The sequence below is a fragment of the Bufo bufo genome, chromosome 4 (assembly GCF_905171765.1).
Source record: "Bufo bufo chromosome 4, aBufBuf1.1, whole genome shotgun sequence".
Taxonomy (NCBI): domain Eukaryota; kingdom Metazoa; phylum Chordata; class Amphibia; order Anura; family Bufonidae; genus Bufo; species Bufo bufo.
Window position 1 is genome coordinate 603,986,306 of NC_053392.1, and position 24,608 is coordinate 604,010,913.

Genomic DNA, 24,608 nt, shown 5'->3' on the forward strand with positions numbered 1-24,608 from the left:
AATATCTTGAACTTACAAAGAAACAGTTTAGGCTACTTTCACATTAGCGGCAGCCTTCTCCGGCAGGCTGTTTCGGCGGGTGAACAGCTAGTCCCCGCTCCGGCCCCATTGACTATAATAGGGGCGGGCCGTAGGTCCGGCGGCAGCTCGGCAAACATGCACTAGCGGCAGCACGGATCCGGCAGGCCGTTCACCGGCCGGAACAGCCTGCCGCTAATGTGAAAGTAGCCTTAGACAATATGACTGCAAGTAAAATACAATAAATATATATAATATGAAAATAAAAACTGATTTGAAAAAAAGTCTCTTTTAGAGGTAAGTTACATTTTTGGCATTTAAAATAAATAAAATAAATAAAAAATAGGTAACACATTTGACATTTTAATATAAAAAATCCTCAAAAATAATGTTTGTAGGAAAAAAAACTTTATTTAAACAAATGTTCTCCACTCAGACTCACATCCTTGCATGCATATAATGACAGGGTGCACATCATTGAATCTTCAAGTAGACTTGTGTAAGGATGTGCGGGTTAGGATGGACATCCTAACACGGTGTGACGTGGCAGCCCTTGACACGCCGCCCACGGACATACAGAGTATTAGGCAGGTCAACCAATAAAATGACAACTCAGCAGATTTTGGGCACGAAATGTTAAAGGCAACCAATGTTGGAAAACAAAAAATATTCCAGATGGGACAACCCCTTTAGGCTTTACTTACATAGCGGCTGGACATCGCCTTTAAGCGGTGACAATCTGCCCCGTACTCTGGGTGTCTATGGACGGTTACTTATCCATATAATCTAATACTAACTGATATATAAAATACACATTCCCGACCCCCGATCTGTCGTGGATGAATTAGCATTCCAAGTGCACAGCATGTAGTAAAGGATAATTTCATGTCAAACTGAGAGATGACTTCACCGAACTAATGCGAGGCTGAAAAACTGTAAAAAAAAAAGAAAAAAGAATAATCCGTAATCACTCGCGGCAGGTACGGTAGAGCCGGTGCTTCTCAGAAGAAATTACCATCAATTAGGATTCGCCACATAGCGACATCTGAAGACTAGACGAGATGTAAGCAAATCCACCCATTAGCAGAGTCCTCAATGCCGACTTGGACATCGACATCAGCATAAAAACGTGAAGTGTATTATTGCAATATAGAAGAGACGTAAAGGATGATGGATACCCCATAAGGGCAGCCATCTTGTAGACCACATCTCCCAAGGATCCTGCTTTCCTGTTATCCAAGAAGTTTATAATCCATCAATGAATGTCATGTATTGGTCCATGATCTCCAGCGTCCTGACCACCGGTGTGGTCAACTCTCTAGTGGTTGCTAAACATATAGATACAATCTAAGGTCAGGAACTTCTCACATCTCCAGGGCCACCATATCCGATCCACCAGAGGTATTTTCCGCACCACGTGATGGACGAGTAGATAATCTCTAAACCTGGTGACTTCTTAAAGTTTTCTCCTAATCTCCCGTCTTCTTCTTCCTTTAGGAACTCATTAAAGTGTATATCATACTGGAGAAACAGAGAAGACGCAGTTAATCATCTCACTGGAGAGGGTCCATCAAGTAGTAGACCAGTGGTAATGTGTAATAAACAGTCAAGCTTATGTAGACATGCAGGGCTGGCTCTATGTGGGCCCTTGGACAGTAGAGTCTTGTGGGGCCCTTGAATCCAAGGGGTGCTATTGGCACCTTATGTACCTGTAGTCCTGTCTCTGTTCATCTACATCAGGGATGCCCAACCTGCAGTCCCCAGCCGTTGTAAAACTACAACTTCCACCATGCCCTGCTGTAGGCTGATAGCTGTGGGCCTGTCCGGGCACGCTGGGAGTTGTAGTTTCGCAACAGCTGGAGAGCCGCAGGTTGGGCATCCCTGTTCATCTACATGTTTGTCCTCTGCTGTCCCTGTCCTGGAACTGCACCAGAAACATCAGATTCTGCATAAATAGCGGTAAATTCATTGTGGTTCTGCAGCGATTTTGCGCAAAGTGTGTCAAAACTGCAAAAATATGAACCATTTGCGCACAAGGAGGCGGGCTTATGAAGTTCGAGCACCGCTCCAGCGACGCCCCTGGTGCACCATAATGACGCCCCTCTGCTTTTCATCACACCCCCCTGCCTTTTGATTGACACCGTTAGAGCGCACTTGTGTGCAGAACACAAGTGCGCACAACATCTTCTCTCGTCGGGAGGAAGCCGTTCTAGACACAAGTGCGGTCTAGCGCTGTCAATCTGGGGGGGGAGTGATGAAAAGCAGAGGGGTGTCATTATGGAGCACCAGGGGCGTCACTGGAGCGGTGCTCGAACCGCATGGTGCTCGAATTGTTAATTTGCATAATTTTAAAACCTCCTTTTTCTCCGCAGTGATACCACCGACAGACATAAGACAGGTATCGTTTTAATCAGCGCCATCTATAGGCTATATGCCTGGTAGGGTAGGGTTGATCCGGGTGACAGAGCCGCTTTAACTGTGCCCGGTATGTTGTGGGCAGCAGAAACCAGAGCAGCAGTAGTGAATGGTCATAGCACGCTACTGGCATATACAGCACATGAATGCAGCCATATATTGTAGAGAAATAATGGAATTTACCAGTATAGATAATAGAAGAAGGAGAGGAGATAAAACGCTAGCTTGCACCAGGCTTCTTTCTGACAATAGCTCAAGGTGCTGGCGTTCATGACTACAGGGGGGTCATACGCCAACTCTGAGCTGTCTGCCGGGCAGTGGAAGTACCTGGTGATAGATAAAGATGACAGGTAAGCAATGGTGCCGTTACCCACCGTACAACATGTCGGTATGACTGCAAGCTATGACGGTTTGGTTGTCTTTATTTATGCAGAAATGTTGCGTGTCGCCATCGCCATGCCTGCAGAGTGGACGTTCCCCTCCTGGTGTGATGTCAGAGCCGCGAGGTGTGCTCTGAGCCAATCAGATTCCTCCCTCTGCTGCCCCCTCTCCCCTCCCACAGCATGCTTTCCCACATAAACACACTGCAGCTGCATCCCCCTCCTGCCCATTCTCTATTTACTAACCATTTCTGATCCTGCAGGAAAGGGAAATGGGAACTACAGGCTGCCGGAAAGTTAGGATGATCCCAATTTCCTCCCGATAAGATGCGTAATATATCTATGGGGGGGGGGGGTCATAAAAGTAATTACCTCCAGATGTGATAGAAGAGCAATGGGGCGTTCAGCCCAAGCGTTAACCATTCCTCAGCGCATAGGAACATGATGCAGAACAGGCTGTGAATGGAATATTCCGGAAGCACCAGCTGAAAAAAAAAGAGAAGATCGAACTAGCGTTAGAGCTTGGAATGGAGCTAAATCCATGGATGGTTCCGTGGCGTGTCAAACTGCCAAATCGCAGTCAGTTGTTCTGCCGTAGACCCTGTGCCGGAACGACACGGCTCCATCCATTAAAGTGAATAGGAGTAGCACTGCAGTAACCAGCTCTGTCCACTACACAATGGATGGCGCTATGGAGTTCGGGCACTTACTTCTGGTGCCAGAGCTACCAATCGGTGGGAGTCCCGTGTGTCGGACTCCCTCCGATTAGATATTGATGGCCTATTCTGAGGACAGGCCATCCATATAAAAAGGAATGAATAACCCCTTTAAGGAAATTTAACAGGTGTTATCACAATAGTCCTCTTTTGCGTCCCCTTTAGCAGGGGTGGCGCAACTGCACAGGTCACTCACGTCAAAGGCCAGCCTCTGTAAGTTACCGATTCTCAACCGATATCAACCCTGTGGCTGGTTACCCAACTGCCTCCAGAGTACCCAAATGACTCCAGAGTACCCAAATGACTCCAGAGTACCCTTAATAGAGCAGGAATCTATGTACAAGGGGTGAGACAATGACCAGAGGGCAGAGGAACCTAGGGAACTGATGTGATGCTTGTAGACTGGGAAGGAGACCGCGAGACCTGACTACAACTCCATGAGATATCAGATTTTTTCACATCTGGATATGCATAGAGAACCATCTCACCATCTCAAAAAATATTCTACAGTTTTTAAACCAGCACCTGGATCTGAATACTTTTGTAATTGCATACAAATAAAAATTTAGCATAGCCACTGAGTTAGGCTTCCTGCACACGAACGTGTGCGTCCCGTGGCCGTGCTGCGGACCGCAAATTGCGGGCCGCAATGCACGAACACCGACCGTGGGGCAGCCGCAGCGGATCGCGGACCCATTCACTTAAATGGGTCCGCGATCCGCCCGTTCCGCAAAAAGATAGGACATGTTCTATCTTTTTGCGGAACCGAAGTACGGGACAAAACCCCACAAAAGCACTCCGTAGTGCTTCCGTCTGGATTTGCGGACACATTGAAGTGAATGGGTCCGCATCTGCGGTTCCACAATACGGCAACGGGACACCTACGGTCGTGTGCAGGAGGCCTTATCCAATAAAATTTATCTGTATAGCGCCACCTGCTGTTTTTTTTTTATTATTTCTTTGTCCTGCTTACTGAGATGGCCGCTCATGCTCAGTTTCATCCTTGAACTGCCTCCTGAGCTGTGATAGGGAGAGCACGGACACGCCTCCTGAGCTGTGATAGGGAGAGCACGGACACGCCTCCTGAGCTGTGATAGGGAGAGCACGGACACGCCTCCTGAGCTGTGATAGGGAGAGAATTGCAGCGGAATGGACACGCCTCCTGAGCTGTGATAGGGAGAGCATGGACACGCCTCCTGAGCTGTGATAGGGAGAGCACGGACACGCCTCCCAAGCTGTGATAGGGAGAGCACGGACACGCCTCCTGAGCTGTGATAGGGAGAGCACGGACACGCCTCCTGAGCTGTGATAGGGAGAGCCCGGACACGCCTCCTGAGCTGTGATAGGGAGAGCCCGGACACGCCTCCTGAGCTGTGATAGAGAGAGCACGGACACGCCTCCTGAGCTGTGATAGGGAGAGCACGGACACGCCTCCTGAGCTGTGATAGGGAGAGAACTGCAGCGGAATGGACACGCCTCCTGAGCTGCCAGACTGATATAAATCTAGCAGAGCAATGAATGTGGAGATCTCTGGATCCATGTGAGGTCCAGGGCTGGTTCTGGCTTTGTTAGGGTGAGTTCACACATCAGTTATTTAGTCAGTTATTTCCATCAGTTAGGCCCCTTTCACACGAGTATTCCGCGCGGATGCGATGTGTGAGGTGAACGCATTGCACCTGCACTGAATACCGACCCATTCATTTCTATGGGGCTGTTCACATGAGCAGTGATTTTCACGCATCACTTGTGCGTTGCGTGAAAATCGCTGCATGCTCTATATTCTGCGTTTTTCACGCAACGCAGGCCCCATAGAAGTGAATGGGGTTGCGTGAAAATCGCAAGCATCCGCAAGCAAGTGCGGATGCGGTGCGATTTTCACGCATGGTTGCTAGGTGACAGTCTATTCACTGTATTATTTTCCCTTATAACATGGTTATAAGGGAAAATAATAGCATTCTGAAAACAGAATGCTTAGTAGGTGATCAATTGAGGGTTAAAAAAAAAAAATAAAATTAACTCACCTTCTCCTCTTGTTCGCGTAGTTTCCAGTCTCTTCTTTACTTCTTTAATGATGAACTACCGGCTAGGACCTGTGGTGACGTTGGAGCATGTGATCTGACGTCACCAAAGTTCCTTTAGCCCACAGCTCATCATTAAAGAACGCACATGGATGTCATCCGAAGTTTTTGCGGATCCATTTTTTTGCAGACCGCAAAATACATACGGTGGTGTGCATGAGGCCTAACTGATGGAAATAACTAATGGGTGAACTCAGCCTTAGGGCTCATGCACACGAACGTATTTTTTTTCCGTTTTGTTTTTTTAACAGGTCCGTATGCAGAACCATTTTATTCAATGGGGCTTGAAAAAAACGGAAATAACTCTGTGTGCATTCCGTCTGTCCGCAAAAAAAAAATAGAAGATGTCCTATTCTTCTCTGTTTTGCTGACAAGGACAAGCATTGTTACAATGGATCCGCAAAAAAAAGGATACAACATTTTTTTGGCGGATCCGTGTTTTGCGGACCGCAAAATACTTACGGTCGTGTGTATGAGTCCTTAGAAAGAGATTGTCATGTACTATACGATGTCTGATTTTCATTTTTTTACTTTAGTCATGAGACAGACCAGTCCTGTATAGAGTACTTCCAGTAAATCTCCACACAGGACTGGTCTTTTAAAGGAGACTCGTCCCCCTGCCGTTCTACACATGCGGATTCTGGAACAATGGGAAATGTTCGTTTTTGGCTGATACAAACCCTAACTCTAGTTAGTAGATATGAGGCGCTGACCTAGGACTCTCGCCGCAGGACGCAGAGCACATGAAATATTTAACATTCGCCCAGGCATTTAATACGGAGCTTTAATGATCAGATAAAACTAAATGCACAATAAAAGCCGACAGCGTGACCTTTCCCTCCTCGCTTTTTTTCTAGTTGCTTAAGCAATTAGCTGTGTAAATCATGACCTTTAAGGACTCGCAGTACGACGACTCGCGCAGCCGGTGGGGAGCTTGGAATGGGGCCGAATGCACTGGTAACCTGGCTGCACACTATAGTTATGTAAGGGGCGGAGGAGCTCGCCTGGGTTATAGATCTGTGTAAGTTGTTGTATGGACTACACTGTGGCTATAATGGCGGCTTTGCTGCGCACACACACACGTGTATTGGTGCTTGGGTGACATTGGCCCCAGGAGTCACTCTGTTGGGGGTAGCAGTTTCGGAGAACATTCAAGCACCGTGTCGCCCCCCATGCTGAACAGAATCAAGGCGGTCTATAGAAAAAACTTTGTTTACCGCCATAACCTTTCTAAGCGTGACTCTTCCAGGGAAGAGGTCAGCCAAGAACAGGTACTGTGCGAAACCCAGACTGCCACAGGCCGTGTCTTGGTGCTGCTGTGCGGGAGACTGATCTACAGGCCTTGTGTGGGTACTGCCATTGAAAAACCCCATACACTTAGCTAAGTGAATTGGTTCTTGTGCGGTAAATAGGCATCTCTGGTCACTTTTCAGCCTGTGCCTGGGCTATCAGTCATCTCATTATCATCATAGGAAGGATTACAATGAAAAGTGACACCTCTAGGATAAACCCAAAGGCAAATAACACCGTGTCCACTATTGACAACGGGCTAGTAACTCGGGGTCTGTGGCTCAGCATCCCCACTCTGAAAGAGTCTCTGTAACGGGGTTCAAAAAGGTGCACTCTGTCTCCCATCAGCCGCAGACCTGCTGCTTAGCTTCGGGAACGAGGATCTGTGTTTTACCTCGTTCCCAGGGCAGCTTTACTAGCTGGGGGGCTCCCTGCTCCTAAGTCTGCCTTGAGCGCCGAGCTGATCACTCAGTGCTCGACTGGTTGGTCTGTCGGTCATGTGACGCTGGCCACATCACATGACCCTTACTCCCCACTATAAATACAGGCAGCCTGCTGGCCACAGGTTGTCTGTTAATTTAGGTTCCACCTGTGATTTGGTCTTTCCTGGCGTACTTACCTCCTGCTGAATTCCTGACGATCCTCTGCCTGCTCCTTGTGTACTTTGCTGCTCTCCTGGTATTCTGACCCCGGCCTCCTCCTGACGATCCTCTGCTGACTCCTTTGGTACTTCACGTCTCTCCTGGTATTTATGACCCCGGCTTCTCCTGACAATTCTCTGCTTGCTCCATTTGTACTTTGTAGCTTTCCTGGTATTGACTTGGTCCGTTCACGTCCTGTTGTTTGTCTGTCTGTCATCCCTGCACTTATTCCAAGCTAGGGATTGCCGTCCAGTTGTCCCCTGTCATTAGGACTCGCGAGGCAAGTAGGCAGGGCCAGGGGGAAGGGTGGAGCGCAGTGGTCACTTCCCTCCCCCCTGTGTGTGTGTGTGTACGCGACCGTTACAGATTAACAGGCCCAATAACCACTGTATAATGAATCCTCTGGTGACCCTGACTGACCATGTCTCTAATCTGACGCAGATGGTGCAGGAGTTTGGGGAAAAACTCAGTTCTTTTGAGTTAGGGCAAGGTTCTTCCACTTCTCAGGCCTCCAGTCTGCATTTTGAGCCCCAGATTAAGCTCCCCAGAACCCTTTTCTGGAGACCGGAAGAAGTTTCTCTCTTTTAAGGAAAATTGCAAACTTTACTTCTGTTTGCGCCTCGTGTCCTCTGGCCCCGAGAGTCAACGCGTGGGCATTATCATTTCCCGATTACAGGGTGATCCCCAGGACTGGGCGTTCTCTTTACCTGCTGGCGCCAGTTGTTTATCTTCTGTGGAGGGGTTCTTTCAGGCCCTGGGTACCCTCTATGATGAACCAGACAGGGCTCTAGTAGCCGAGATGGCTCTAAAGGCACTGGTTCAGAGCAATATACCAGCGGAGGATTATTGCACCCAATTCAGAACGTGGTGTGTCCCCTCAGGATGGAACGAACCAGCCCTGAAGAGTCAGTTCAGGTCAGGTATGTCTGATAAATTAAAGGATCTTCTGGTCAGTTATCAACTTCCAGAGACCTTAGAGGAGATGATGACCCTTGTTGTCCGACTTGACCGACGGGTTAGAGAGAGACGACAGGAACAACAGTTCTCTTCCCAGATGGTGGTCCAGCCAGAGGCCTATCCCAGAGACAATGCTGAGGTCTCCACCGAGGAACCCATGCAGGTTGGCATGACCCGAGGGAATCTTCGCCGCAGACATGGAGAATGCTTTTACTGTGGAGATACTGACCATTGGATCAACCAGTGTCCTAAGAAGGTCCTCTCTGTCAAGTCTCCTAAGGCAAGGCAACCTAAAGACCAGGTACACCCTGAATTTTCTAAATGTAAGCTTTCGGTACCCATTACGATTTCTCTGGGAGTAGATAAATAGCCGGTAAGGCCTTTATTGATTCTGGCTCAGCGGCTAGCTTTATTGACTCTGAGTATGCTGTAAGATTGGGTATTCCTATTTTTGCCTTACCAACTCCTATTCATGTCATGGCTATTGATGCTACTCTACCTCTTATTGGTGGTACGGTGAGCTTATGTACCTCGGAGATTTCTCTAACCGTGGGTGTGTGCCACTCAGAGAGATGTTCGCTTTTAGTCCTGGAGAACCTACTGGCTGAGGTCGTACTAGGGTTGCCTTGGCTCCGACTACATAACCCCACTATAGATTGGTCCAATGGGGAGTTGGTGAGATGGGGGCCTAAGTGTGACTCGTGCTTGTCCGTGGTACAGGCTGGGATCTCAGTAAAGTCTGATACTTTACCCTCTGTTGTTAGAGAATATTCTGATGTGTTCTCATCACCAACCCCGGAGGTTCTACCCCCCCCCCCCCCCCCCCCCCATAGACCTTATGATTGTATCATAGAGCTAGTAGAGGGGGCCAAGTTTCCTAAGGGACGAATTTATAATCTTTCTATGCCTGAACGCAAGGCCATGGAAGATTATATTAAGGAGAGCCTTGGTAAAGGGCATATTAGACCTTCTGTCTCTCCTATGGGGGCGGGGTTTTTCTTCGTTAAGAAAAAAGATGGTGGTCTTAGGCCACGTATCGATTACCGGAGATTAAATAAAATCACTGTCCAGAATAGATACTCCCTCCCATTGATTTCGGATTTATTTAACCAGGTTCTGGGGGCAACCTGGTTTTCCAAAATTGACCTGAAAGGGGCATACAATCTAATCCGAATCAAGCAGGGAGACGAATGGAAGACGGCGTTCAATACCCCGGTAGGACACTTTGAATATCAGGTGATGCTTTTTGGACTCAGCAATGCCCCCAGCTGTGTTCCAAAACTTCATGAATGACATTCTTAGGGAGTTCTTAGGTAAATTTGTTATTGTCTATCTTGACGACATTTTGATATTCTCTCCTGACTTCGAATCCCATGTGTCTCATGTTAAACAAGTATTAGAGGTGTTGAGGGAGAATCAGCTATCCGCTAAGCAAGAGAAATGTGTCTTTGGTGTACAGGAGATTCTGTTTCTAGGGCAATGTTGTGACTCCTCACGCCTTCAAGATGGATCCTGGTAAGGTACTAGCAATTAAGGAATGGGTAAGACCTTCATCCTTAAAGGCCTTACAACGGTTCTTAGGTTTCGCCAATTACTATCGTAAATTTATTATGAATTTTTCCGTAATTGCTAAACCGTTGACCGACCTTACTAAGAAAGGGGCGGATTTGGAGAATTGGTCTATTGAGGCCATTTCTTCATTTGAAAAATTAAAAAAGGCATTCAGTAGCGCTCCCATTCTGATCCAGCCTGATCAGGAGAAACCTTTTATTGTGTAGGTGGATGCGTCCGAGGACGGCGCAGGAGCAGTCCTTTCACAAGGTCCTGCTAGCCTCACTAACCTGAGACCATGTGCCTTCTTATCCAGGAAATTCTCTCCCAGGGAGAGAAACTACGACATAGGGAATAGGGAGCTGCTGGCCATTAAATGGGCTTTTGAGGAGGGGAGGCATTTTCTGGAGGGGGAAAAGGCATTGTGTAACTGTTGTCACTGACCATAAAAACCTTACGTTTCTCGAGGTCTGCTAAGAGGTTGAATCCCCGTCAAGCCAGATGGGCTCTGCTTTTTACTCGTTTTGATTTTTCCATTACGTTCAGGCCGGGAAGTAAAAATGTGAAGGCGGACGCATTATCTCGGAGCTTCCAGGCTTTTCAACCTATTGAGGTACCACCTGAATCCATCCTACCAGCAAAAATCTTCTTAGCAGCTCTTACCCAGGATATCTCGGCTCGCATTAGGTCTGAACAACATCTGGTACCGGTATCCACCCCAACAGATAAGTTGTTTGTTCCCGAACAATTTCGTCTCCAGCTGTTGGGTGAGTGTCACGATTCTGCCTTTTGTGGTGTTGAGGGCACTAAGGATCTGGTTTCTAGATCTTATTGGTGGCCCACTCTAACTAGGGATGTCAAGTCCTACGTGTCAGCCTGTGAGGTTTGTGCCAGGTCCAAGACACCTAGGACTCGCCCTGCTGGTAACCTACGACCCCTACCCATTCCCAGTAGACCCTGGTCCCATATCTCGATGGACTTTATAACTGACCTACCGCCGGCAGAGGGTAAGACTGTAGTTTGGGTAGTGGTCGATAGGTTTAGCAAGATGGTCCATTTCATTCCCCTGTCTAAACTCCCGAATGCCAAAACCCTGGCGTCTATTTTTGGGAAAGAAATTGTTCGATTGCATGGTATCCCGGAAAATATTGTTTCTGACAATCGAACTTAGAAAAGGCTCAAAGTTATCAGAAACTCAAGGCCGATAGGAGACGTTCAAGGGGGGTGAATTTTCAGGTTGGGGATAAGGTATGGTTGTCCTCCAAGAATCTCTCTCTTAAGGTAGATTCTAAAAAGTTTGCTCCTCGTTTTGTTGGACCATATAAGATCACGGAGGTGATTAACCCGGTATCATTTAGGTTGGAGCTGCCCGAGTCATTCCACATTCATAATGTGTTCCATAAATCTCTACTTAAAAAATATTTTGAACCGGTAGTACCATCGAAAGCCTCGCCTCCGCCGGTTCTTGTTAATGATGCTGTCGAGTATGTGGTGTCTAAAATAGTGGATGTGTCACGGCTGAGGATGGGGAAAACCCTCAGCCGTGCGATGTCACGAGATGTTAGTGGCTGCTCGGCCAGGACCACAGAATTAGGGAGCAGGTCACCTCCTAATGCATCCCTAATCTGACCCTGACTCCTAGCTGTATGAGCCGACCTTGAAGGTAGGAGGGCTCATGCTCAGGAACCTCGGATCCCTACTCACCCTCCGCCGATCCCTGTACTAGGAGCTGGGTAGACCACCTGTTCCTCCTGGATACGGAGAAACAGGAGTCTAAACTGGCCGGGCTGCAAGGGGAACAGAAGCAGACATATGGCAATGGCAGGTAAGTGCAACTAGTACCACACCTACCTGCCACAGAAACAGAGCCTGGAACCCAAGTATAAGTGCTGCTGTCCACAACAACACAAGAGACAGAGCACACACCACACAGGAACCCAGGAAACCATACGCTGCAATAAATAAGCATAACACAGACACATCTTCGTAACATCGTGAATCACAATTTAACAAGATTTATGACCACAAGGGTGTCTCTCAGTGGCAGATGGTATAAACCAGGAGGGTGCCTCCAGCTTACAAACAAGGCTGGAGTACCTCTCAGCTTCAGGTCTCCACTGAGGCTTTATAGCCCAAGTAGCCACACCCACACAGACACACCCAGTGTTCACACACACAGAAGGGAATTAACCCTTCTAACACCAGGGAAGGGAAGACCACAACTTAAAGGGAAATACGCACACAATAACTAAAACCCTGTGCACACCAGACATACAAAAGACACACCTAACAAAGATAAGTTGCCAGGTGCAACCGCATGCACATTGCAGCAAGCTGCCCAGCACCAGCTCAGGCTGCTAAACTGCCAATTAACTACATGTTGCCAGCGGCAACCACAAGTGAGGCAACATACAAGCGGCCCTCACCTGTGGTTGAACAACCAAACCAGACCGCAGGCAACAGCATGCGGATACAGGAGTCACGACCATGACCATGGCCGTGACAGGATGTCAGGAAGGTGCGTAATTCCTTGCAGTACCTCATTCACTGGAAGGGGTATGGACCTGAAGAGAGATCTTGGGTACCTGCCAGGGAGGTTCATACTCCTAGACTAGTTCGAAAATTCCATTTAGAACACCCTGAAAGGCCATCGCCTGAAGTCTTGGGTCGATCTGTGTTTTACCTCGTTCCCAGGGCAGCTTTACTAGCTGGGTGGCTCCCTGCTCCTAAGTCTGCCTTGAGCGCCGAGCTGATCACTCGGTGCTCGACTGGTTGGTCTGTCGGTCATGTGACGCTGGCCACGTCACATGACCCTCACTCCCCACTATAAATACAGGCAGCCTGCTGGCCACAGGTTGCCTGTTAATTTAGGTTCCACCTGTGATTTGGTCTTTCCTGGCGTACTTACCTCCTGCTGAATTCCTGACGATCCTCTGCCTGCTCCTTGTGTACTTTGCTGCTCTCCTGGTATTCTGACCCCGGCCTCCTCCTGACGATCCTCTGCTGACTCCTTTGGTACTTCACGTCTCTCCTGGTATTTATGACCCCGGCTTCTCCTGACAATTCTCTGCTTGCTCCATTTGTACTTTGCAGCTTTCCTGGTATTGACTCGGTCCGTTCACGTTCTGTTGTTTGTCTGTCTGTCATCCCTGCACTTATTGCAAGTTAGGGATTGCTGTCCAGTTGTCCCCTGTCATTAGGACTCGCGAGGCAAGTAGGCAGGGCCAGGGGTAAGGGTGGAGCGCAGTGGTCACTTCCCTTCCCCCTGTGTGTGTGTGTACGCGACCGTTACAGTCTCTTCTACTAAGCACTGGTCCCTATTTAAAGACAACTAAGGACTCTAACTGCTCTACTTAACATACAGTTTCTAGCTGAACTAGTACCTAGTACCTTCTAGTGAGACGGGTGGAGAATCACAGCCTGAGCAGAAACAATGTTACAATTTTAATCTGTCATAGACTTGTATAAAGTTTCAATGCAAGTCTATGGGAATGAATAAGCAGGTTTTTTTCCCCAGATATAAACAAGTCTTCAGACATTAACAACAGAGCTAAACCAGACAGTCAGAAGGTCAGTGTGTCTGTTTTTTCCCTACAAATCTTTCTATAGGTGGAAAGTCATAAAGTCTCCCAGTATGAGCTGGCTTTGCATTAACCCTTTCCACAGTGCAGTGCAGCTATAGTGTAATAACAGTGCAAATGAACAGGATACACTACAATAAACATATAAATGCAGTTCAACAATATGAAACAGCATAAATCACAGTGCAAGTGAACCCTTCAAAGTCCAATAAATTCGGGAGTTGATGTCCATAGTCCATGGTACCCATGCTCCGGGGCACCGCACTACCACAGAGCAGTGAGTGACGTCACAGGTGCAGGGTGGTTTTCACAACTTCTGCTGTACAGCCCAGCACGTATCCACTGGATACAGGGTGGTCAGGTACATTATATACTATTATACTGTCTCATCATCATATCCGTGCGCACGCAGCAAAGGGTTAATCTCCGCTCCATCACATCCATACATATCAATAGCACACAGTCTGGCTCCTATCTTCTAGAAAGCATTTCATACCCGCCATAAGCCTGCTCTTCCTACAGACCTCATGAAATATTTATGGGTTTGTCAAAAGTTGTGACACATCTTGCAGGCAGCCAGCGATGGAGACTTTACATCACAGGAGATTCACAAAAACCTGGCCATCAATAAAACATGTACCTCTGGCTAGGCCGAATAAATTACCATCTGCACGTCATATAGAATATTAACATTATGCGTGCCGAGATATATATATTGTCAAAGTCCGGATAAATATGTCATATAGCAGTCACATAAACAGTATCATACCGTATCCTGATAAATAGTGTCATATAGCATTCTAAAGAATAGTATCATACCGTGTCCGGATAAATATGTCATATAGCAGTCAAATGAATAGTATTTTGCCTTGTCCAAATAGTGCCATGCAGTTCAAAGATAAATACTGTCAAACAAAGACCCGATAAATAGTGTCATATAGCATTCTAAAGAACAGTATCATACCGTGTCCAGATAAATAGTTCCATACAGCGCAAAAAGAAATATTGCCAAACAAAGGCCAGATAAATAGTGTCATATAGCAGTCAAATAAAAAGCCTCACACCGTGTCCAGATAAAGAGGGCCATACAGTGCAAAGATAAATATTGTCAAACAAAACCCAGATAAATACTGTTATATAGTATTCAAAACAATAGACACAGGGGTTCTGGGGTGGGACTTAGGGGGCGGGCAGGGCTTAGGATTTACATTTTTTTTTCTGTTACGGCGCTCGCGACATAGGAATTTTTTTTGATATTTTAATAGTTTGGACTTTTCAGACGTGGCGATATGTAATATGTTTATTTATTTATTGTTTATATATTTTATATGTAAAATTGGGATTTATACTTAATATTTTGGTGCATTTTTTTTAAACTTTTTTTTCCCCCCACTTTTTATTTAATAACTACTTCCCCCCTTAGGGACTAGAACCTGGGATCTTTTAATCCCTTGTCCTATTCACCCTAATAGAGCTTTATCAGGGTAAATAGGACCTCACACTCTCCCTGCTGCCCTGTGCTTTGTGCACACAGCAGCAGGGAGGTGACCATGGCAGCCAGGGCTTCTTTAGCGTCCTGGCTGCCATGGTAACCGATCGGAGCCCCGGGATTAGGGTCCATTCACACGTCCACAAAATGGGTCCGCATCCGTTACGCAATTTTGCGGAACCGGTGCGGACCCATTAATTTTCAATGGGGCCAGAATGTGCTGTCCGCATCTGCATTTGCGGATCCGCAAAAAAATAGAACATGTCCTATTCTTGTCCGAAATTGCGGATAAGAAAAAGCATTTTCTATGAGAGTGCCTGCGATGTGCGGTTTGCAAAATGCAGAACGCACATTGCCGGTATCCGTGTTTTGCGGATCCGCAAAACACATACGGACATGTGAATAGACCCTTACACTGCTGGGGCTCCGATTAGAAGCTGCCACTGTCACCAATGAATGAAGAGGAGGGGAGGGGACCCTGTGGCCACTGCCACAAATGATTTTAATACTAGGGTGGGGGGTGCACTGCGCCACCAATGATAATTAATATTATTAATATTATTAATTAATTAATAGTACCAAGGTATAGTGTCATACAAAGGTCTGATAGTGTCATATAGCATTCAAATAGTGTCAAAAACTGTCCAGATAGTGTCACACAGTGCCAAGGTAAGTATTGTCAAAGTCCAGATAAATAGTGTCATCTAGCATCGAAAATAGTGTCATACAATGCACAGGTAAAGTGTCACGCTGCATCTGAATTAATAGTGCCATACTGTGCCCAGATAAATAGTGTCATACAATGCACAGGTAAAGTGGCACGCTGCATCTGAATTAATAGTGCCATACTGTGCCCAGATAAATAGTGTCATACAATGCACAGGTAAAGTGGCACGCTGCATTCTAGATAATAGTGCCATACTGTGCCCAGATAAATAGTGTCATACAATTCACAGATAAAGTGGCACGCGGCATCTGAATTAATAGTGCCATACTGTGCCCAGATAAATAGTGTCATACAATTCACAGATAAAGTGGCACGCGGCATCTGAATTAATAGTGCCATACTGTGCCCAGATAAATAGTGTCATACAATGCACAGGTAAAGTGGCACGCGGCATCTGAATTAATAGTGCCATACTGTGCCCAGATAAATAGTGTCATACAATGCACAGGTAAAGTGGCACGCGGCATCTGAATTAATAGTGCCATACTGTGCCCAGATAAATAGTGTCATACAATGCACAGGTAAAGTATCAAACAGCATCCAAATAAATAGTACCATACTGTGCCCAGATTAATAGTTATATGATATCAAGAAAGATAGTATCAAACAAAGCCCATATAAATAGTATCCCATACCATTCATATCAATTATCTTACAAAGCCCAGATAAATAGTGTCCTTATAAATAGTGTCATACAGTGCCAAGATAGCTAATGTCAGAAACCAGATAAATAGTGACATATGGCATCCAAATCAATAGTGTCATACAATGATTAGATAAAAAATGTCATACAACATCAATATAAATAGAACTTACACTGTCCAGATAAATACTGCATACCGATAAAGAGTAAAGGGTGCCTCACGGCTATAATGTTTCCTAAGAACACCATAAGTAACCCAATGTGCCATACAGAGCCCCTTCATACGTGATCCTTAGATGTCCCACAGTCTGCAGGAGTGGAAGTGGTAATAAGTACTGATTTTCTGCCACCCTACATCCCAGTGTGAACAGTGACCATAGTTGCTATTACCTATGTACAGTGCATGAACTATGCCAGCAGTTTTTTCTCCATCTGCTTGAACTTTTTTAAGAGAACTCGACTGTGTATTAAAAGTGGGCAAAATATGGAACCCATCTATAAGTATCGTCCAATAACGTTGCATCGTAGATAACAACCCTCAGCATTTCCTGTGTTTGTCTCGCTCCTCATTACTGTAACGAGTCGGATGCAGCTGATTCTGGGTTCATTTCCAGCCGTTTCTCCGGGAGCCAAGGCCTCAGCTGGAAGTTTGCAGATTTCCTACGGAGTCTTTTTGTTATGAGTGATGGGAATTACATGATCAGATCTCTACAGGCCTTGTCTTCTTCCAGCGGTGATTACAAGACACCTTGTACTTTGCAAATTGTTTTTTTTTTTTTTTTTTAAATAAAGATTTAAAGGGAGCCTCCAGATTTATTTAGTCCCATCTCACATTTATGGCCTATCCACGAGATATGCTTAGCTGTTTTTGGAACTACCATAGAAATCAATAGAGAGAGCTGCGCATGCTGTGCATTTAGAGGAGGCTGTGCATGCGCAGCTCTCTCCATTGACTTCTATGGGATTTCTGAAAATAGCTGAGCGTGCTTACTTGAAAATTTTTGTAACTCCTATAGAAGTAAATGGAGAGAGCCACCTACAGACCTCACTTTTTACTGGCTGCCCAATCCAGCATATAATTGACCCAAATAGCAAACCCTGCCCTGTCCCACAAGGAAACGCCCATTTAAATACAAATTTGCATAACCACACCCCTTTTGTGGTTCTGATAAAGTACAGAAAAGTATGGGGGAGGGTAAAAACATTCATATTCCTAGTACTTTTTATCCCCTACTAATAGTCATGGGAATGACATTTGAAGAGGATTTGTCAGCAGGACCAACCCCATACTGCCAATTAAAATGATACCTTCACCACCCATCCATTACGCTATTCCAGAGATATCTTAGTTTTAATAAATATGCTAATTAGGGCTTCAGTGCACCAAGGAGCGGGCCCTAACTCCTTGGTGCACCTTAGCTCCTCCATTTTCCCGACTATTAGTCACACCCCCACCCTTGACTGACAGGTCCGGGCATCATCATGGTGCTTCGCTTTGCCCTGTATTCGCATACATGCGCCGTAGATTCTATCATCTGCACATGCGCGGTAAGAATCTCTCAATGATGATCCCTGTCAGTCAAGGGTAGGGGGCGTGACTAAACAAGGAGCTAGGGCCCACCTCTCCGTGCACTGAAACCCTAATTAGCATATTGATTAAAACCAAGATATCTCTGGAACGGATTTAGGGAAATAATTTATTATTTTGATCAGCAGGATCAACCTCATTAGACGTTTGTGCTGATTTAATGGGGTTGATCCTGTATTTTAAGTCCTACTTAAAGGGGATGTTCACCCAAAAATGTAAACCTGGCTGTATATCAATATTTTTGGAGCAGAAGTCAAAGTTTGGTACTTATGTTTTATAGTGGCGTTTTTCTGTTTAGTTATAGCTGCCATTTTTGTGATATCAGGGAAGGGCAGCCATATTGGATGTGACATTTGCATTCATTTCTCAGCCACTGGTGGGAAAACTGTCACCATGTTACGACAAAACCCACTGCCAGTTCACCATCAGTAATTCCGCAGCAACAACCAATATGGCTGCACCTCCTGTAGTCAAGTTTACAAAAATGGCCGCCGCGACTGAACAGAAAAATGCAAAAATCTCTAAGTAAAAGAAATACAATGACCAAACCTTGGCTACTGATGGCTGTAGCTAACAATACCTTGACCGCATACACAAATACCATACGGTGAACACAGCATAATTACGTACCTCCAAGACTGTCCAATGAAATACATTTTAAAGGAGGCACAACTTATGCAAATATGCCCCAAAGTGGACTTTTCTGAGAGGTTTTGTGGGCAGATTTCTAGGATTTTAATATTGATGGCCTATCCTGAGCATAAGCCATCAATACCTGATTGGTAAGGGTCGGACTCTAGTAAACACCACCTATCACCAGTTTTAAGGTAGCTCCAGCACCGGAACTCCACAGCTCTACCCATTGTGTAGTGGACAGAGCTGGTTACCACTAAAATGAGCGGGAGCAGCGCTGCAGTAACCAGCATCGTCCACTATGCAATGGGTGGAGCTGTGGAGTTACGGCGCAGGAGCTACCTCGAAACAACTGAGCGGTGTCGGACTGTCGCCGATCAGATATTGATGGCCTATCCTGAAGATAGGCCATCTATATTAAAATCCCAGAAAACCCCTTTAAAGTGCACCATGAAGGTTAGGAGGTAGGTAATGACGTCAGACTTACCTTCCTGAGGAGGAAGCAGATTCGCTCAATGTTTCTCAGTCGTTCCCTCTGTAATAGAGACGAGGAAACAGTCAGGAGTGAATGAGACTCAATACAGAATGGCAGTGGAGGTAGGTGCTCCATAACTAAGGGGTTCTAATGCTCTATTATTTCGTGGAGGGTGGTCCTCCGTGTGAGACCCTTCTCCATTAGCTAAGACTGGTGTAAAGGAAAACTGACATTAATCAATCTCCCCCAAAGAGCATCTCACACGGTGGAGAACCAGGTATTACATGGACAGTCCATTGAGTTCCATCAGCAGTGTGTAATTCCTCCTTTCTCCTGTGGTGGCACTGCAGGAAAACTTAACACTTGCTGCCTGGTTCCCTCACTGATTGAAGCTGATCACTGAAAGTTTCTGGCACTCTCTTAAAGGGGTTTAATATTTTACCGCTGCCATCTCAAACAGCTGATCGGTGGGTGTCCCGTGTGTCGGACCCCCACCGATCAGATACTGATGACCTATCCAGAGGAAAGTCTCGGAAAACCCTTTTGGGACCTCATCAGGTGGATCAAGGTAGTAGTGGCAGCTGAGCCGCTAGTACTAGGGACCCAAAAACTCCAGCCATAAACATGGAGCGGAGATAAGCGGCCACTGGGTACATTTGGCGCCGCCTATTATCAATTTTATTATTTTAGATTTATCCTGTGTCCTGTTAGAATCATCTTCTCAGCCACCAACGCCCGACCGTCAGCCTGATCCATCAACAGCAACGTGATAATCTAGCAATTAGCTAATTCATAGGCGATAACCAATATGGCGGCACTTTTGGTTGTCATCTGACCAGAAAACAAAACAAAAAAAAAGACTATAGTGGGCAAATTAGGGAAGGGCCCTTTTTACACTACCGAAAGCAGTACCATCTATACTACCCTGATGGCAGCCTGCATATGGCGGCACTTGACGTTCCAATGGCTCTGGATATGGAACCATAGAGACTCTGGGACAGGTATATAAGACTGTCTGCTGGCCCCGCCCATCCAGGATAACCCCGCCCATTTTTCAATTTTTACGCCGAGGTTGCTATTATCTAGATTTGTGGTCTACAGACCTCCAGCTGTCAGGAAACCACAACCTCCAGCTGTCAGGAAACCACAACCTCCAGCTGTCAGGAAACCACAACCTCCAGCTGTCAGGAAACCACAACCTCCAGCTGTCAGGAAACTACAACCTCCAGCTGTCAGGAAACTACAACCTCCAGCTGTCAGGAAACCACAACCTCCAGCCTGCAGGGGAGCTAGAGGGGCACAGGCTGCAGATCGGCAGTGCAGAGTATACCTGCAGCTGCAGTTTTGACCTCACAATCTATGGACTCGTGGAGCCGTAAAACAAGACGCTTCCTCTGATAGATGACGGTACGCGGTAATTATTGTGCTCCGCGTTCTCAGTGACACGTTATCGTCCTGTAATCTTACGAACCGGGAGATTTATTGTAGCAATTGTGAAGATTTTGTATCAAAACTCCAAATCTGCCACGGAGCATAATAAGATCCGCTTAAAAACAAATGGCGGCAATCATCGCAGCAGAATTAATGCTCACAGCTAGTAGGATTAAAGGGGTCCTCTGCTTTGGAAATCCCTTTTTTTTGTCCCCTGATGATATAGAATGTGTCGGCAGATAAGAACCATTTGGCCCATCTAGTCTGCCCAATATACTGAATACTATGGATAGCCCCCGGCCCTATCTTATATGAAGGATAGCCATATGCCTATCCCATGCATGCTTAAACCCCTTCACTGTATTTGCAGCTACCACTTCTGCAGGAAGACTATTCCATGCATCCACTACTCTCTCAGTAAAGTAATACTTCCTTATATTACTTTTAAACCTTTGCCCCTCTAATTTAAAACTGTGTCCTCTTGTGGTAGTTTTTCTTCTTTTAAATATTCTCTCCTCTTTTACCTTGTTGATTCCCTTTATGTATTTAGCAGTTTCTACCATATCCCCTCTGTCTCGTCTTTCTTCCAAGCTATACATGTTAAGGTCCTTTAACCTTTCCTGGTAAGTTTTATCCTGCAATCCATGTACTAGTTTAGTAGCTCTTCTCTGAACTCTCTCTAGAGTATCTATATCCTTCTGGAGATATGGCCTCCAGTACTGCGCACAATACTCCAAGTGAGGTCTCACCAGTGTTCTGTACAGCGGCATAAGCACTTCACTCTTTCTACTGCTTATACCTCTCCCTATACATCCAAGCATTCTGCTGTCATTTCGTGCTGCCCTATTACATTGTCTTCCCACCTTTAAGTCTTCTGAAATAATTACTCCTAAATCCCTTTCCTCAGATACTGAGGTCAGGACTGTGTCAAATATTCTATATTCTGCCCTTGGGTTTTTACGCCGATTACAGGGCGTCCTGCTGCTGGGATCATTAGTGATCAGCTGCAATCTGTGATTCTCCATATTGCCTCCTTTGCTGGCTGGATTCATTTTCCCATCACATTATACTCTGCTCATTTCCATGGTTCCGACCACCCTGTAATCCAGCAGTGGTGGTCGCGCTTGCACACTATAGAATGCCTATGTGAGCTCCCATGGTCGTGGCCACCAGAGAGGCCGGCGCTGTTTTCTATAGTGTGCAGCCCCTTCCCACAGCATATCGGGACCACCAATCTGATGATCTATCTGTTTCCCAATAAACCATGGAAACCAGCAGTGTATAATGGGATGGAAAAATGAATCCAGTCAGCAAAGGAAGCAATATGGAGAATCACAATACATTAGTAAGTGCCTTGTATTAGCTTTCTCTACATGATAAACGCCACTTGCTGAAGTGAGAGGACCCCTTTAAATATTCATCAATTCATCATTAACAGATTGGTGGGGGTTCGACTCCGGGTCAGTCACTGACCTTTGTGCTGCAAATAAATGGGACTGAGCTGCAATACCAGGCGCAGCCACTATATAAAGCAGGGCGCTGTGTTTGGTGTACTATGAAGAGGCTGCAGTGCTACTCCGAGCTCTGGGGCCCCTTCCCACAGCGTATCGGGACCACCAATCTGATGATCTGTTTCCCAATAAACCTCTTTAAAAGCTTTATCAACAGCTCCGATGTCTATGGGGCTGCCGGGTGAAGTGGAGCGGGGGGTTTGGAGCTGTGTGTCAGTATAACTCCTAGTGAAATTCCCATTGTTATTTCTGCTACGTTTGGCTTATGTTTCCTGAAGGTCCCGTACACTCTCGCTGTGCTCGATGCCTCTATTACCCTGGAGATGTCATGTCCATGAGCAGCCAATATGCTGACTGAGGCTGCCTCCGTAGGACGTGCCGCCGCTGCGATGTAATTCACGTACTACAGCCACGATGAGTCACAACGCATCTCATAAACGCAGGAGATGGGACTGGAGATGTGACAGCGCGGATACATGTATACAGCTGATTACAGGCCGATCCGGCGCACTGCTCTGCAGACGACTACTGCTCAGGCCCATAAGGCTGCATTCACACTGTCCGTTTTTCCTGGCCATTTTTCTACCATCCATTTTCCATCCACTTTCTGTCCGTTTTCAATGACAGTTTTACATCAGTTTTTCAAAGTAATAATTCCCCCCATAGTAGCCGCCAGCAGTAATACTGTCCCCCACAGTGGTTCTCAGCAGTAATAATCCCCCATAGTGGTCCTCAGCAGTAATAATGTCCCTCATAGTGGCCCCAGCAGTAATAATGTCCCCCATAGTGATCCTCAGCAGTAATAATGTCCCCCATAGTGGTACACAGCAGTAATAATGTCCCCCATAGTGGTTCTCAGCTGTAATAATGTCCCCCATAGTAATCCTTAGCAGTAATAATGTCCCCCATAGTGGTACTGAGCAGTAATAATGTCCCCCATAGTGGCTCCCAGCAGTAATAATGTCCCCCATAGTGGCTCCCAGCAGTAATAATGTCCCCCATAGTGGTCCTCAGCAGTAATAATGTCCCCCATATTGGCTCCCAGCAGTAATAATGTACCCCATAGTGGCTCCCAGCAGTAATAATGTCCCCCATAGTGGCTCCCAGCAGTAATAATGTCCCCCATAGCGGCCCGCAGCAGTAATAATGTCCCCCATAGTGGCCCCAGCAGTAATAATGTCCTCCATAGTGGCCCCTAGCAGTAATAATGTCCCCCATAGTAGTCCTCAGCAGTAATAATGTCCCCCATAGTGGCTCCCAGCAGTAATAATGTCCCCCATAGTGGTACTGAGCAGTACTAATGTACCCCATAGTGGTACGCAGCAGTAATAATGTCCCCCATAGTGGTTCTCAGCTGTAATAATGTCCCCCATAGTGATCCTTAGCAGTAATAATGTCCCCCATAGTGGTACTGAGCAGTAATAATGTCCCCCATAGTGGCTCCCAGCAGTAATAATGTCCCCCACAGTGGTTCTCAGCTGTAATAATGTCCCCCATAGTGGTCCTCAGCAGTAATAATGTCCCCCATAGTGGTCCTCAGCAGTAATAATGTCCCCCATAGTGGTCCTTAGCAGTAATAATGTCCCCCATAGTGGTACTGAGCAGTAATAATGTCCCCCATAGTGGCTCCCAGCAGTAATAATGTCCCCCATAGTGGCTCCCAGCAGTAATAATGTCCCCCATAGTGGCTCCCAGCAGTAATAGTGTCCCCCATAGCGGCCCCCAGCAGTAATAATGTCCCCCATAGTGGCCCCAGCAGTAATAATGTCCTCCATAGTGGCCCCTAGCAGTAATAATGTCCCCCATAGTAGTCCTCAGCAGTAATAATGTCCCCCATAGTGGCTCCCAGCAGTACTAATGTACCCCATAGTGGTACGCAGCAGTAATAATGTCCCCCATAGTGGTTCTCAGCTGTAATAATGTCCCCCATAGTGGTTCTCAGCAGTAATATTGTCCCCCATAGTGGTCCTCAGCAGTAATAATGTCCCCCATAGTGATCCTTAGCAGTAATAATGTCCCCCATAGCGGCCCCCAGCAGTAATAATGTCCCCTATAGTGGCTCCCAGCAGTAATAATGTCCCCCATAGTGGCTCCCAGCAGTAATAATGTCCCCCATAGTGGCTCCCAGCAGTAATAATGTCCCCCATAGTGGCTCCCAGCAGTAATAGTGTCCCCCATAGCGGCTCCCAGCAGTAATAATGTCCCCCATAGTGGCTCCCAGCAGTAATAGTGTCCCCCATAGCGGCCCCCAGCAGTAATACTGTCCTCCATAGCGGTCCTCAGTTGCAAATTTAGTTTTTTAGCAGAAAAAAAACAAAATGACTCACCTCATCCACTTGCTTGCGCAGAGGCAGTCTCTCCTCTCTTGATTCTGACGGACCTGCCGAAGGACCTGCGCTCAAGCGTGATGACGTCACCACGTGCTCCCAGCATGATTGCGTAGTGATGTCATCACGCTCAGTGCAGGTCCTTCAGAATCAAGAG

The 24,608-nt window shown here is 46.5% G+C and overlaps 1 protein-coding gene across 2 annotated transcripts in view; it reads right to left on the minus strand.

Annotated features, from left to right (window-relative positions):
• Positions 1-821: 821 nt before the first annotated feature.
• CNIH3 (cornichon family AMPA receptor auxiliary protein 3) overlaps positions 822-24,608 on the minus strand; it is a 74,354-nt gene continuing 50,567 nt past the window's right edge. Inside the window, exons 3-6 of one of the 2 annotated variants that reach the window (XM_040430565.1) lie at positions 19,195-19,242; positions 3,186-3,298; positions 2,617-2,760; positions 822-1,539 (exon numbers count right to left, since the gene is read on the minus strand). In XM_040430565.1, coding sequence (XP_040286499.1) covers positions 1,512-1,539; positions 2,617-2,760; positions 3,186-3,298; positions 19,195-19,242 — 333 coding nt within the window. In that variant the 3' untranslated portion in view covers positions 822-1,511. The remainder of the gene's footprint in view (positions 1,540-2,616; positions 2,761-3,185; positions 3,299-19,194; positions 19,243-24,608) is intronic. The other variant, XM_040430566.1, reaches the window with a different exon arrangement.